The sequence below is a fragment of the Podarcis vaucheri genome (assembly GCF_965113315.1).
Source record: "Podarcis vaucheri genome assembly, chromosome: 4".
In the NCBI taxonomy this organism is placed as follows: Eukaryota; Metazoa; Chordata; class Lepidosauria; order Squamata; family Lacertidae; genus Podarcis; species Podarcis vaucheri.
In genome coordinates this window covers 105,618,283-105,631,485 of record NC_138762.1, presented here as the reverse complement: position 1 = coordinate 105,631,485, position 13,203 = coordinate 105,618,283, and the positions used below count along the sequence as shown (strand labels likewise).

General features: G+C 42.3%; 1 protein-coding gene and 1 long non-coding RNA gene across 6 annotated transcripts in view; one reads left to right on the top strand and one right to left on the bottom strand.

Annotated features, from left to right (window-relative positions):
• KLHL1 (kelch like family member 1) overlaps positions 1 to 13,203 on the bottom strand; it is a 152,094-nt gene that overhangs the window by 58,383 nt on the left and 80,508 nt on the right. For all 5 annotated transcript variants that reach the window (XM_082221419.1, XM_082221415.1, XM_082221417.1 and 2 more), the window contains exon 6: positions 5,211 to 5,397. In XM_082221419.1, the coding sequence (XP_082077545.1) occupies positions 5,211 to 5,397 (187 nt within the window). The remainder of the gene's footprint in view (positions 1 to 5,210; positions 5,398 to 13,203) is intronic.
• The window catches only part of LOC309531769, a 303,126-nt gene continuing 295,198 nt past the window's right edge, over positions 5,276 to 13,203 (top strand). The window contains exons 1-2 of the long non-coding RNA XR_014219441.1: positions 5,276 to 5,369; positions 8,455 to 8,700. This is a non-coding gene — a long non-coding RNA (uncharacterized lncRNA). The remainder of the gene's footprint in view (positions 5,370 to 8,454; positions 8,701 to 13,203) is intronic.

Here is a 13,203-nt window from a genome sequence, read left to right as displayed (position 1 = left end):
GTATATGTCAGCAGCAACTTCAGCAGGAGCAGAATCAGCAGAAAGAGCTTCAAGAAGAAAAATGATTTACAGAGCCTATAGCTATAGACCTCAATTTCTTGTTCCTCTTGATAGTTTCAGATGGTACAATGCAACAGTAACTGTAAAGAGATTCACCCTGGAGGCATTTCTATTCTGAATGTACAGAATCCAATCTCTGTACCTCAACACTGCACCCCAGAATGTAAAAGCAGAGCTGAAAAACCGAACTTCCTTTTCCTGTTTGGGTTCACCAAAGCGTGTTCTCCAATAAATGAGAGCATGTGTTGCGGTGTGGGCCACCGGGCCAGGCCTCTTGTTGCCAGGCAGGTTAATAGTTGTTGCCTGGCATTGTGATTGGATAACCGGGTTGCTGGGGCAAATTGTATGTTGCAAATTGGGTGGGTGGGACCATAGTCTTTAAATATTGGTGCACTCTGGTTTCTCTTTCTCTTTGCAGAGTGCATCGGATCTCCCGCCCGCCCGCCCTCTTTTCCGGTTGACCTTGCTTTGCCTGTCATGGGGTCGTCTGCTTTGGAGCAGGGGCCTAGTAGGAATTTTGCCATATGGCTGATTGGCTGTGCCATTTGGTTTTTGCCTACTACTCAGCAATTCGTCACAACTTGTAAGGTTGCGGTTAGGCATTGGTTATAATATGCTGGTGGTGGAGGGGTCAGGATAGGCTGTGCCTGCCCCTCCCGTTGCGCTGAAGGGAATTCCGTTAAAGGAATCCTGGGGCTTGCCACGATTTCGTCCAATCCCTGTCATGGGACCAGGGCCGCCCAATCCCTGTCATGGGAATCCTTGTCATAGGACCGGGCAGGGAAGCTTTCGGGGAGCTGCTGGGGTGAGCGGCGTGGGTCCGACGCTTAGCTCAAATGACCCCCAAGTTTGACTTTCCCTTCTACTGGCTACCGATCGGACCTCGGGATGTCAGTTCTGTCCCAGGCGGGGGGACAGATAGTCATAACCAATGTCTAAACAACCACTCACTGATTTTGTATTTTAATAAAGTTGTGGCCAAAATAGTGCCCCAAAACCAAAACTAAATTACGTGTTATGCGTGAAGTTATTTGAGGGGTGGCCTGGGGACCTACACACGCAACTCCTAAAAAACTGTATCATGCTGATTTGCATTTTTAAATGGAAAGCGGTGTTTAATAAACCCTAACATACATTTCCAGTAATCTTAACCTTTAAGTAATCCATTTTTAGTATATTTGTTATTTTTTGGCTTAAAGAACATTTGCCCATTGAAGTGAATTCTACATTGTAAAGCAGCAGCCTTGCTGAGTGCATAGCTTATATTGAGACATCAGAGTGGATCAGTACCAAAAAGGGTGTGAGAAAATCTTTTTTTTTCAGTATGAGTTAATGCATGCGTAGGCAAACTAAGGCCCGGGGGGGGGGGCTGGATCCAGCCCAATCGCCTTCTAAATCCGGCCTGCGGGTGGTCTGGGAATCAGCGTGTTTTTACATGACTAGAATATGCCCTTTTATTTAAAATGCATCTCTGGGTTATTTGTGGGGCATAGGAATTCATTCATTATTATTTTTCAAAATATAGTCCAGCCCCCCACAAGGTCTGAGGGACAGTGGTCCGGCCCCCTGCTGAAAAAGTTTGCTGACCCCTGAGTTAATGTGATGAAAATTATTTTAACAGCAACAAAATCTGTTCCTGGTTCTACGCCATTAGAACCAGGAGTTCTGTAGAAATTCCAGACCTGTTGTAAGCTCAGAAAGCAAGAGAAGCAAATGGGGACAATACACTTGGCTTGCATTGCAGACTGTCTCACCCCCCCCCAAAAAAAACTGGGCTAGTTAGGCAAGCATGCTCTCACAGTGATTCTCCTGACTGCAGCCCCCCTTCTTGTCCCATAAAAACCACTGAAATAAATTACTAAAAAAAATGTAGCATCTATACAGTATCTATACCCAGGTGGTGACTTATTTCTATTCCTCACTTCCCACTGAATTTTTGACTTGCTATGCCACTACATCTGAATATATCTGGGCACACACACACACGGACTGTGGACAGGTAGCTTTTGCAGCTGCAGAGGTTTCCGCTCATATTTGTAACTCAATAATTTTTAGCAAAACCCATGATGCATTATCAGAAATATATCATTTTGGATGAAATATGAGCATAAACATAGCATTTTCACTTTCAAACTGTCATTTTGGATTGCACCACAAGCCTTATCACTAGCCTCCTTGGGGAGTGAACTGAAGGTTGGGGGCAAATGTTTTAAATAAATAAATATATGGAAAAATTGTACGTTTATACGTATCTGCATACTCAGAAACTCAGAAACTCAGAAACTGAGTTCAGTGGGGTTATTCTCAAGGAAGTGGATTTAAGAATTAGCCTTACTTGCTCACCTAGAGAACAACACCTGAAACCCATGCCACTACATGAAGATTCATTCAAGAGATTAATATTTTGAAATTCACATTTCCATTTGCAAAAATGCAGAGGAAGTATCCACACAGACTGATTTCAGAGAGCAAAATTATTTTCAAATAATTTGCAAAATGTTAGTTTTCCATCTTCCATCAGGGGGCTGAAGGAAGAAATTCCCCATCCCCTTTCTCTCTCTCTTCTATGTGAAGAGGATAAACCACATTATGTGGAATTCAAATGGCTGCATTATGCAGTCAAAATGGATGACAAAGGATCAAACCTCCATTGCTTTACTCTAGAAAGACATTCTGTTCTCCTACTTAAACCACCTGCTGACAGTGGGAAGTCCCTCTCCAACTTGCATTCTTTATGCTTATCATCCTAGCTTTCTCTCTGCTTTTTGTTGTTTTCCCACTCATCCCTCGAGCATCTATACTCCATCTGGTGAATCCATAACCTTCTTGACCTCGTGTAGAGTGTTTTTTGATGTTGGACCACACTGAGACCACCAGTGGAGTGGCCACATGTGCAAGTGGTTAAATTAATTAGCTTTTCTTTAGAACTATAAACTAGCATAAAGAATGGCTTGCTGTGATAAACTTTCATAGCAAAAAAGTGGCTATTATATGAAGTTATAAAGAACTAATTAGGTTCTCTTTCATGTTCTGTATAAAATGGTTCACTCTAGGGAGCAATTGGAGAGCTAAAATCCACATGCTGCTCTGTCTATTAAAGCAGTGTCTCTAACATCACACCTATCAGAGCAATACGAGTGCTGCCCAGTTCTTACATTTATTATATTTCTGAGTTACACTACTACTGAGTTCTCTGGGTGACAACCATTCAATGTTTGGTAGTTTGTTCAAAGTTTCCTCAATGTTTTATATGTTATAGAGAACAGGGTTGATATTCGATAAGATGGAAGGTAAGATAGACCTTGATATCTTCTACAATTAACGGCAAAATGAAAATTTGTGTAACACTCCCACACATAATTAAAACACCCATGTTCAACATGCTCCTCGAATTTTAGCTTGATCAGCAGCTTGAGCACAAAGAGCTGTGTCAGCAAATCACAATACGTAATACTGTGCTAGAAATGAATTGTCACCAGTACGCTATTTTAAGGCTGTGGTCCTATGCAGGCTTAAGTAGCAATTCTATAGCAAGATCCGCTGGGATGAGCAGAGTGAGGATCCAGAAGATCTCTGGCTGAGCCAGGAGGTTTCCAGCCCAGCTGGAGATACAACAGCATATCTCCCCTGTCCCAACTAAGCTAACACCCTGCTAGCTGAGCGGACCCTAAACCAGATTAAGCCTTGAAAAAGTGGGTGTCTTTGAGGCATGGCAGGCGTGGGGCCAGAGAGGAGGGTCTCAGGCTGGATCTTAAAAGCATTCAACTCAGTCATGTGACCTGGCATCCCTGAGCCAGGTAAGCCAGTAAAGGTGTGGTGTGACTCAAAACACTATTTTAAAGGCTTGTTTTCCCTCTGCTTAGGTTGACTCAGCCAAGAAGGACTCAATGACTCTACCTTTGGTCCCAAGTTCAATTGCTGGTGTCTAGGGCAGGTCCTTCATGAAACCCTAGAGATCCACTGCTATGGCCAACAAAACTGAAGGAGATGGATCCAGAGTATAACTTGGTATAAGACCACTACCTTTATTTTATTCTTAAGACCACAGACATGAGAAATTTCTAGCATTGCATACATGCCCAGGCTGTTCACTTAATACGTCTGAGGTTCTGCTACTGCTTCCTGGCAACCTTAAGACCTTGACACATCTTACACTGTTGTCATCTCAACCATTCTTATGTGGCTCTTTCAGTAGTACCTAATAGTGAGTAACTTTGCAATCTGTCTTTTCTCTTCCTGAATGCCATCCTGATGAAGTTAACAGGAACAAAATTCTACTCCCTTTGTGCACACTTATGGATAAAGGAAAACTGATTAAAGATAAAGGTTGGGATGTGAAGGACCCTCCAGAGCATATTTGAGGGCTAGATGGGGACAAGCGAAACCATTAGTCCCACTGAGCGAGCGGACAGACATCACTGGATGTTGCCCACATATGTCTTGACAATTAAGAAGGAATGCGTTTGAAGCCATAGACCTATGAGTATTTGTCCACCTTTACAAATACTAAGGGGGGAGTATATTTTTTTGTAACTCGTCCTATACCCACAGGACATCTAGTTTATGTGTTTATCAAAATCTCATTTTTTTGATAGTTTTAGATTTAATCGTAAGATTAAGGAATAGGATATTTGAAATTAATGTTTCAGTAAATCAGCTTTTATCTCTTCCCATTACTATAATGTCTGATTTTTTTATAGTTGAATTTCCTGCTTGGGTTATTTTAAAGTTTTCTTTTCCCTGTGTTCACCTCCAGACAATGATTCATTGAGAGCTGAGATAACCTAGGGCTTTGAATCCAGGATTTCTCTCTCCTCCCCACCTTTTCAATCACAGTGTGTCTGACATTATTACTTTTTTAAAAAAACATTTTTATTTTGTGACCCAGCTAACTCCCTTGGTGTTTCTTCTTCTAGAACAATGAAGCAGATTGAAACACCTGATGGAAGAGCAATCAGTATTCTGCCCTTCCTATTAAACTACTCAATTATTTATTGAGATTAAAAGAGATTTTACCGTTTAGCCCACAATACAATTTACATTGTAGATTTTTTTCTGCATGAAGGATTCCAGACACTCCTAGGGAGAGATGGGGGATGGGGACTATTCTGCCAACTGTCTTTATCAAATCAATAACTGTTAATTAGTACCTTTGTTGTTGTCCATTCCTCCAACTGCATACAGGGTCCCAACTGTGGATTTTCTTGGTTTAGTTCTTGGACTTTGCATAAGAGTCCGTCTTTCTGGCAAGAGATGGTATTTCATGGCTTCCAGAATCAGCTTTTGACATTCCAGGTCATCTTTAAAAAGTGCGTGGTTTTCTAGGTCAGCTAAAATCTGTGAAATATATGAGTTGTGATTTAGTAATGACTTCCCATTCCTTATAGCCCAACTCCCGGAGAGTTCTGCTTGCACAAGCATCAGTGACATGAATAGGACGCACTATGAGCTTCAAGGCTAAGCAGGGTTTGAATATGTATTTTCCTAGTCTATCTTCAACATGCTCTATTCACTGAGTCACACAGATGCTGTATGGTGTATACAGTGAAAATAAAAGTTCAGACAATGAATTAAGGACTAAGCAGAGACTTGAACTTCCAGGTATCAAATTCATGTGAGACATACTAACCTGGTTTACACATTGCGTGACCATGCGGCAACAGCCCCAGTCCCAGCCCCCAGGGATCACAAGAAAGGAATAAAGACTCTGACAACATTATATGGAATTAAAATTAGGCCAGAACTTTATTAAACTTCCGAATGTAGGAAGACCTTGGCTTAGGCCTTGGGAGTGTATCCCTCCCAGCCCCTCAGCCAGGGGGAACTGGGGCTCATCAGGGTAAATGGGATACGGGATGCTCTGCGAGACGTAAGTGTAGCAGGCAGCCCAGCTCATGTCCCTGCATGCAGGGTAGTTCACTGACGACCTTTCAGTGTATGGCCAGTGACACCCATATATATAACCCATTTAAGAGGGGACCCTGGAATCGCCACCGCAGGGGGGTGAGTCACCACTTCACGCCCCCACCCATAGGGAAGAAAAGGCTAAAGGATTCCACCCAAGGTCAAAGTTGTGACGAATTGCTATGGGGAAGACAAAACCTGCCAATGCAAGAAAATTTCTTCCCGGTCCTTCGACAGCAACCAGTCAAAGACCGTAGCAGAGCCCGCTAAAGAGGAAGAAAAAGTTAACCTGCAAACGAAACATTAAACAAATGGAGGGTAGGGAGGGTGAATCTCCAGGGCCAACTGCCTGGCTATTTCAGCTCCACCCCCTATTTTCAAATTGGGCTGGCCCCACCTCCCAGCAAGAAACTTGATTACTGAGGCTGGGTGTGAACCTCCAAAAATTAACACTGAGAGGCAAGCCAGCCCATTTGTCAGTAAGCTCCCTGGGAACTGTAGCACCACGCGCGATCCCACAAAGAGCATCCACAATGTAAAGTGTGATTGTCATTATCGTAAACCATGGTTTATGCTGTTCAGTTGCATTTATAATGAACTGAAAAAATAATAATAATAATAATAATAATAATTTATTATTTATACCCCGCCCATCTGGCTGGGCCTCCCCAGTCACTCTGGGCGGCTTCCATAAAAACCAAAAATACAATAAAATATCACACGTTAAAAACTTCCCTGAACAGGGCTGCCTTAAGATGTCTCCTGAATGTCAGGTAGTTGTTTATCGCCTTGACATCTGCTGGAAGGGTGTTCCACAGGGCGGGCGCCACTACCGAGAAGGCCCTCTGCCTGGTTCCCTGTAGCTTTGCTTCTCGCAGTGAGGGAACCGCCAGAAGGCCCTCGGCGCTGGACCTCAGCGTCCGGGCAGACTGATGGGGGTGGAGACGCTCCTTCAGGTATACTGGACCGAGGCCGTTTAGGGCTTTAAAGGTCAGCACCAACACTTTGAATTGTGCTCGGAAACGTACTGGGAGCCAATGCAGGTCTTTCAAGACCGGTGTTATATGGTCTCGGCGGCCGCTCCCAGTCACCAGTCTAGCTGCCGCATTCTGGATTAGTTGTAGTTTCCGAGTCACCTTCAAAGGTAGCCCCACGTAGAGTGCATTGCAGTAGTCCAAGCGGGAGATAACCAGAGCATGCACCACTCTGGCGAGACAGTCCGCAGGCAGATAGGGTCTCAGCCTACGTACCAGATGGAGCTGGTAAACAGCTGCCCTGGACACAGATTTGACCTGTGCCTCCATGGACAGCTGTGAGTCCAAAATGACTCCCAGGCTGCGCACCTGGTCCTTCAGGGGCACAGTTACCCCATTCAGGACCAGGGAATCCTTCACACCTGCCCGCCTCCTGTCCCCCAAAAACAGTACTTCTGTCTTGTCAGGATTCAACCTCAATCTGTTAGCCGCCATCCATCCTCCAACCGCCTCCAGACACTCACACAGGACCTTCACCGCCTTCACTGGTTCTGATTTAAAAGAGAGGTAGAGCTGGGTATCATCCGCATACTGATGAACACCCAGCCCAAACCTCCTGATGATCTCTCCCAGCGGCCGCATGTAGATGTTGAAAAGCATGGGGGAGAGGACAGAACCCTGAGGCACCCCACAAGTGAGAGCCCAGGGGTCTGAACACTCATCCCCCCCCACCACTTTCTGAACACGGCCTAGGAGGAAGGAGCGGAACCACTGTATAACAGTGCCCCCAGCTCCCAGCCCCCCAAGACGGTCCAGAAGGATGCTATGGTCGATGGTATCGAACGCCGCTGAGAGATCCAGCAGAACTAGGAAACAGCTCTCACCTTTGTCCCTAGCCCGCCGGAGATCATCAACCAGTGCGACCAAGGCAGTTTCAGTCCCATGATGAGGCCTGAATCCCGACTGGAAGGGATCCAAATGGTCCGCTTCTTCCAGGCGTGCCTGGAGTTGTTCGGCAACCGCTCGCTCAATCACCTTGCCCAAGAATGGAAGATTTGAGACTGGGCGATAATTGGCCATCGTGGCCGCATCTAAAGATGGTTTTTTAAGAAGCGGTTTAATAACCGCCTCTTTCAGCAGGTCTGGGAAGGCTCCCTCACGGAGGGAAGCATTCACCACCCCACGAAGCCCATCGCCCAGTCCTTCCCGGCTAGCTTTTATAAGCCAGGATGGGCAAGGATCCAGGAGACAGGTGGTTGGTTTCACTCGTCCAAGCAGCCTGTCCACATCCTCGGAGGTAACAGATTGGAATTGATTCCACTCAACTTGACTAGACAGAACTCTTGCACTCTCCCGCCCCGGCCCTGCTCCCACGGTGGAGTCTACTTCTTCCCGAATCTGAGCGATTTTATCTGCAAAGAATGTGTTGAAAAACACATTTATTAAAAAACCAGAAGCCTTTTTACTTGGTATAGTGGAGGGTGAAATCCCAAAAAGGATGTGTATGCCACAACAGCTGCGAGAATATTGCTAGCGAAGAATTGGAAGAAACAAGATTTACCAACTACAGAAGAATGGCAGATGAAGATGGTGGACTATATGGAACTTGCCGAACTGACCGGGAGACTCCGAGACCAGAGAGAAGAGACGGTGGAAGAAGATTGGAAGAAGTTTAAGGAATATTTGAAAAAATATGTTAATATTTAAATCTAAGAATAGCTTTGGAAGTGGATTTAGGCTGTAGGGATAGAAGTAGAAGATAGTGTATTTTAAAATAGCATTATTTGCAAGTGATAAAATGTGAAGATTTTTATGGTTGAAGTAAAAAAATATGGTTAGAAATTATGATGTATGTAAACTGCTAAAGATGAGGTAAAATGAAAATCAGATAAATCAGGGTTGTTTATTTGTGTTATAAAATGAATAATATTTTAAAAATAAATAAATAAATATGCTGTTCAGTTGCATTTGCCTCCGTCCCCACCACTGCCACGCTGGAAGGAAACAAACTATAGCACTATCTTCGGATTATGTGGAAACCAGCACTTGTAGTATGTTTGGGGAAAGCAAGCCATGGTTGACATGTAATATTAAACTAACACTTCGTCCTGGCAAGGCATAGGGAGAGAATGCACAGGCCGCAGAGCAGTGTGCACCAGCATGCTTGTTATCTGTGGCAGATAACTCATGGTTTGTTTTAGACCACAGCTTACCATTATGTGCAAACAGGAACATTCTCTACTGGGTCCCAATGCTACCAAATGATGCTTAAGAAACATGAGGTCAAATTAATTTAATTCTAATATATCCAGAAAGGCAACCTTGGAGCGAATGTCAATCCTTGTAGTAACTTTAGAAATAATAGCCACAATAACAGAAGCGTACACATTTTCTCAGAAAATAGTCAAAACTGATAACTTGGTTTACTATCTGCCTTAGATAAATTGAGAAAATATGGCTGATGCTAGAAAAATCTCCTACACAGGAAATTAACCTGTAATGTTGGTTCAATAAGTCAGCAAAGCAAATACTGGGCTCCCGCCACTGTACATTTCATCTTCCCAAAGTGTTGCATGGAATAACTAAAATTTAATTAGCTGCTGCCCTGGCTCTATCATAAACTTCCCTTCCATGCTATGCATCCCCAGGGGAGTTGAGTAAATAGCTTGTTCAGAAATAAGTAATACAAGAATGTATCTGCATCTATCTGACAATTTCTCAATCAATGGAAAGAACAATATATTTCCCCCCCCCTCTCTCTCTCTCTCTGTCTAAGACACAACTTACACATCCTGACATCACAATCTAGTGTGTTTGACAGCATTCCCTGTCACCAGCAGCCAATTATGTGTCGTAGGAAAGCAGAGCAACAGAATTTCTGGAGGACATGGGTGAGCTGCCTTAGAGTTATAGGTGGAAGAGAAGAAACATGGAGCTCTCCATAAGTGCTAACAGCCACACATTTAATATAATGTGTTGTTTTACCGTTACCAAGCGTTTTGTACTAGAAAATGCAAGCAGAAGAGTGTACTTATTGGTAGAATTACTTTAACAGAATTAGAGATTCTATTAAAGAAGAAGAAGAAGAATCGTTCTGTTTGGGCTTGGAAAAAATATTGAGAATAATCACATTGTGCAGACAGGAATTCCATAGATGCCTTCATCCATTCCCAATGTGGCACCATTGTAAACATTTCACCAAATCCTATGCTTGGTCATTAAATGGGACGAAAGTCGTTGAAACAAAAGCATGAGAAGCCAGTTTTAAAACCAAGAAACAAAATGCATCAATATATTGCAACATGTTCACACTGAACATGCAATGAGAAAGCAGTTGATGCAGATGTTGAATGATTCAAGGACAATGAAATTCTTCGTTGCTGTGCATAACCAATGCAAGTCAATTTGTTTATCAACAGAGGAGGCATGACTAGTATAAGCTAATGGCAGGGAAATATGAACAAAATGTTAAAAACAAAACACTCAAAGAAAGATAAGCAGAAGAGATGTTGAAAGATTATCTTTTCATGAGATTAACTGGTATTCAACACAATCCTATGTATGGGTTGTATTCAACTAAGTTTTACTAAGAGTCAATCTATTTAAATGAATATGAATAAATTGGGGCCATTAATTTCAATAGGTTCACTCAGAGTAAACCTAGTTGAATATCACAATTTGTTTAGCTTAAAACAAGATAGTGTGGATAGACTGTAAATTCATTAAATAGTAAAAAGTGAAGACAGATACGTATTTAAAGTGCTTTTTAAAAATCCCGCTGAAGGGGGGGGGAAGATTGATGGAAAGGAAGCCTCACCCAACATGGCAAGCATTTCTCCCCCCAAAAAACTTTATTGGGGTTCAGAATTGTGTCTTCTGAAAATTTCTGAAGCAGTACCTCAATTTGCACCTATGAATGCAGATAGAAAATCTGGGCTGCTTTTCAAAGTCTGGCCCTATATTTAGTTGGTAAATTATTTTAAAATCAAAATAGACTTTGTTTTAGATAGGACTGAGGCATAGTATAATGCTCCACTTAAAATGTGTTTAAATCTGTTTCTTAAGATGTAGGTTTTACATACATGACAAATGAGGTTAATTTATCTGAAGTTTTATTCTCCATGTGATGGGCCTAATTGTTGAGTGTACCAACCTAGGTTTCATCTCTTAATGAGAATTTGGTTCGGCACTGGACAATGTCTTGTTTACAGGGCAATCCTAGATATATCTGGTCAGAAATTTCAGGTGTCACACGATTATATTAACAATTTTTAGATTAATACTTTTTTAAATTTGTTAGAACTTGATATGAAAAGCTTCACTTTATATGTTGGGGTAGAAATCATTTAGCCATTTTGATATTTTGTATCAGTAACACAGCTGGAAAAAATAGCCACTGTACTACATACAGTGGGTTACAACTTCAGATTTATTCAGATCAAGGTGCATTTTAAAGAAAATAAGAATGAAGGTTTCTCAGTTCCTAACAATGGACTTCTAACTGACTAGAACTTTTAAACCATATTCTTGTTGAAACACTTTGCAGTCCACTGAGTCTACATTGCAGGAATTTGATAATCTCTTCTAACAGATATCTAACACAATATCTTCTAAACCTCTTTAGATAAGACAAGGTAGATTGATTATAAACCCATTGAGTTTGGTCAGTCATTTTCTTGATGCCTTTCAGTGAAAATTCTCTTGCAACCTGCCAATACTTTCCAGCCAGTGCAAAACACTCGCTCAACCTTTTCTCGCAGCACTTCAGTCTGATCAGCTAGCTGACTGGTTATATTCTTTTTGAGGTTAATAGGGTATCTTATTATCTGGGGGGAAATCATTGCTTTTGTAAAAGCTCTGCAATGCATTCTAAGTAGTTATTTGTTATTCCAATCCATATCAACATTCTGACAAAAACCCGGCTTAGGCATGTTCACAAAAGTTAAGCCTTGCAGACATCTTCTGCTCTCGTCCTTTCTAATACAAAATGCTCAAAACTTACTACAAACAACTAAAAGTGTTTGATTTAATGCCAGCAGTGCTCCCAGAGTACACATACACAAAAGAATGAAGTTGGATGAAAATACTGACTTTTTACACACTGTCATATTTTCACATTTCTAACTAAACTCCAACCACCCACCCTAAATTCTTCCAAAGCAGCAACTGACATTGATGCAATCACATTGAGCAAAAACCACTGAAACTCTTGAGAGAGACAGTGAGGCCGTGTATCCACAGCAATGACCAGAGGAGGAAGGACTGCTGGAAGGAGACTAGAGAGAAGAAATACCAGGGTGCATTTGCACCAGCGAAACCAGGAGCCTTCACATGCCCCATCTGCAATAAAACATGTCTCTCGCCTATCGCTCTCTATAGTCGCAGCAGGCTCTGTAATTCTCCAATGACTTGACTTTACACCTGGTAGCACACTCTTCCATTGTCTCTTGAGATAGACTGATGCCAACAAACTCACACAAGAAGCAGTGCTGGCCACTGACTTGAATGGCGGATATCAATGGCCATTTACCAAGTTGTCTATGTTCTTCTACTTTCACTGTTGGAGGCAGTATTCTTCTGAATGCCAGTTACTGGGAATGACAGCTGAGGCGAGGCTTCCCATGGGCACCTGGTTGGCTATTGTGAGAACAGAATGCTGGACTGAATCAGCACTGGCCGGATTCTGCAAGGCTTATGTTCTTATAAACAGTGCTGAGGTGTGTGGTTCTGTCCGCTTTCTCCTTCAGTGAGGCACTGGTGATGGCAGAGGCTCATGGGAAAGACTCATGGGATTTCTTTTTAGTTAAAAGAAAATATAATTATTGTGTTTCTAGTTAGTATATGTGTTTTTGGTTTATTTGTAATTTTTACTCAGGTCACCCTCAAACACCAGCTCATATCTTGATTCAATTGCAGAGTTAAATCAGGAGTTCTACTAGCACTGTGATCTAATCAATGTACCCATGCACTGGCGCACAAAAAAGGAGGAGGAGGAAGAGGAGGAGAAAACTGTGCCCCATATACAGTGTTCTGAAAATACTAGAAATTTAAAATAAATAAAAAACCAAGAGAAGGATGGATTGCTAATGCCTTGGTGGCATCCAAGAACCAATTACTGCTCCTCAGCAAAATTCATTTTCTTACTTATTGCAGATGAGTTTTCATTTATTCACTGTTTATAATTCTTTTATTAAACAGGGTCAGTGTTGCTTGTAGCAGACGATGGAGATAATTGCTAAATTACTAATGTACAAACAGCAACTCG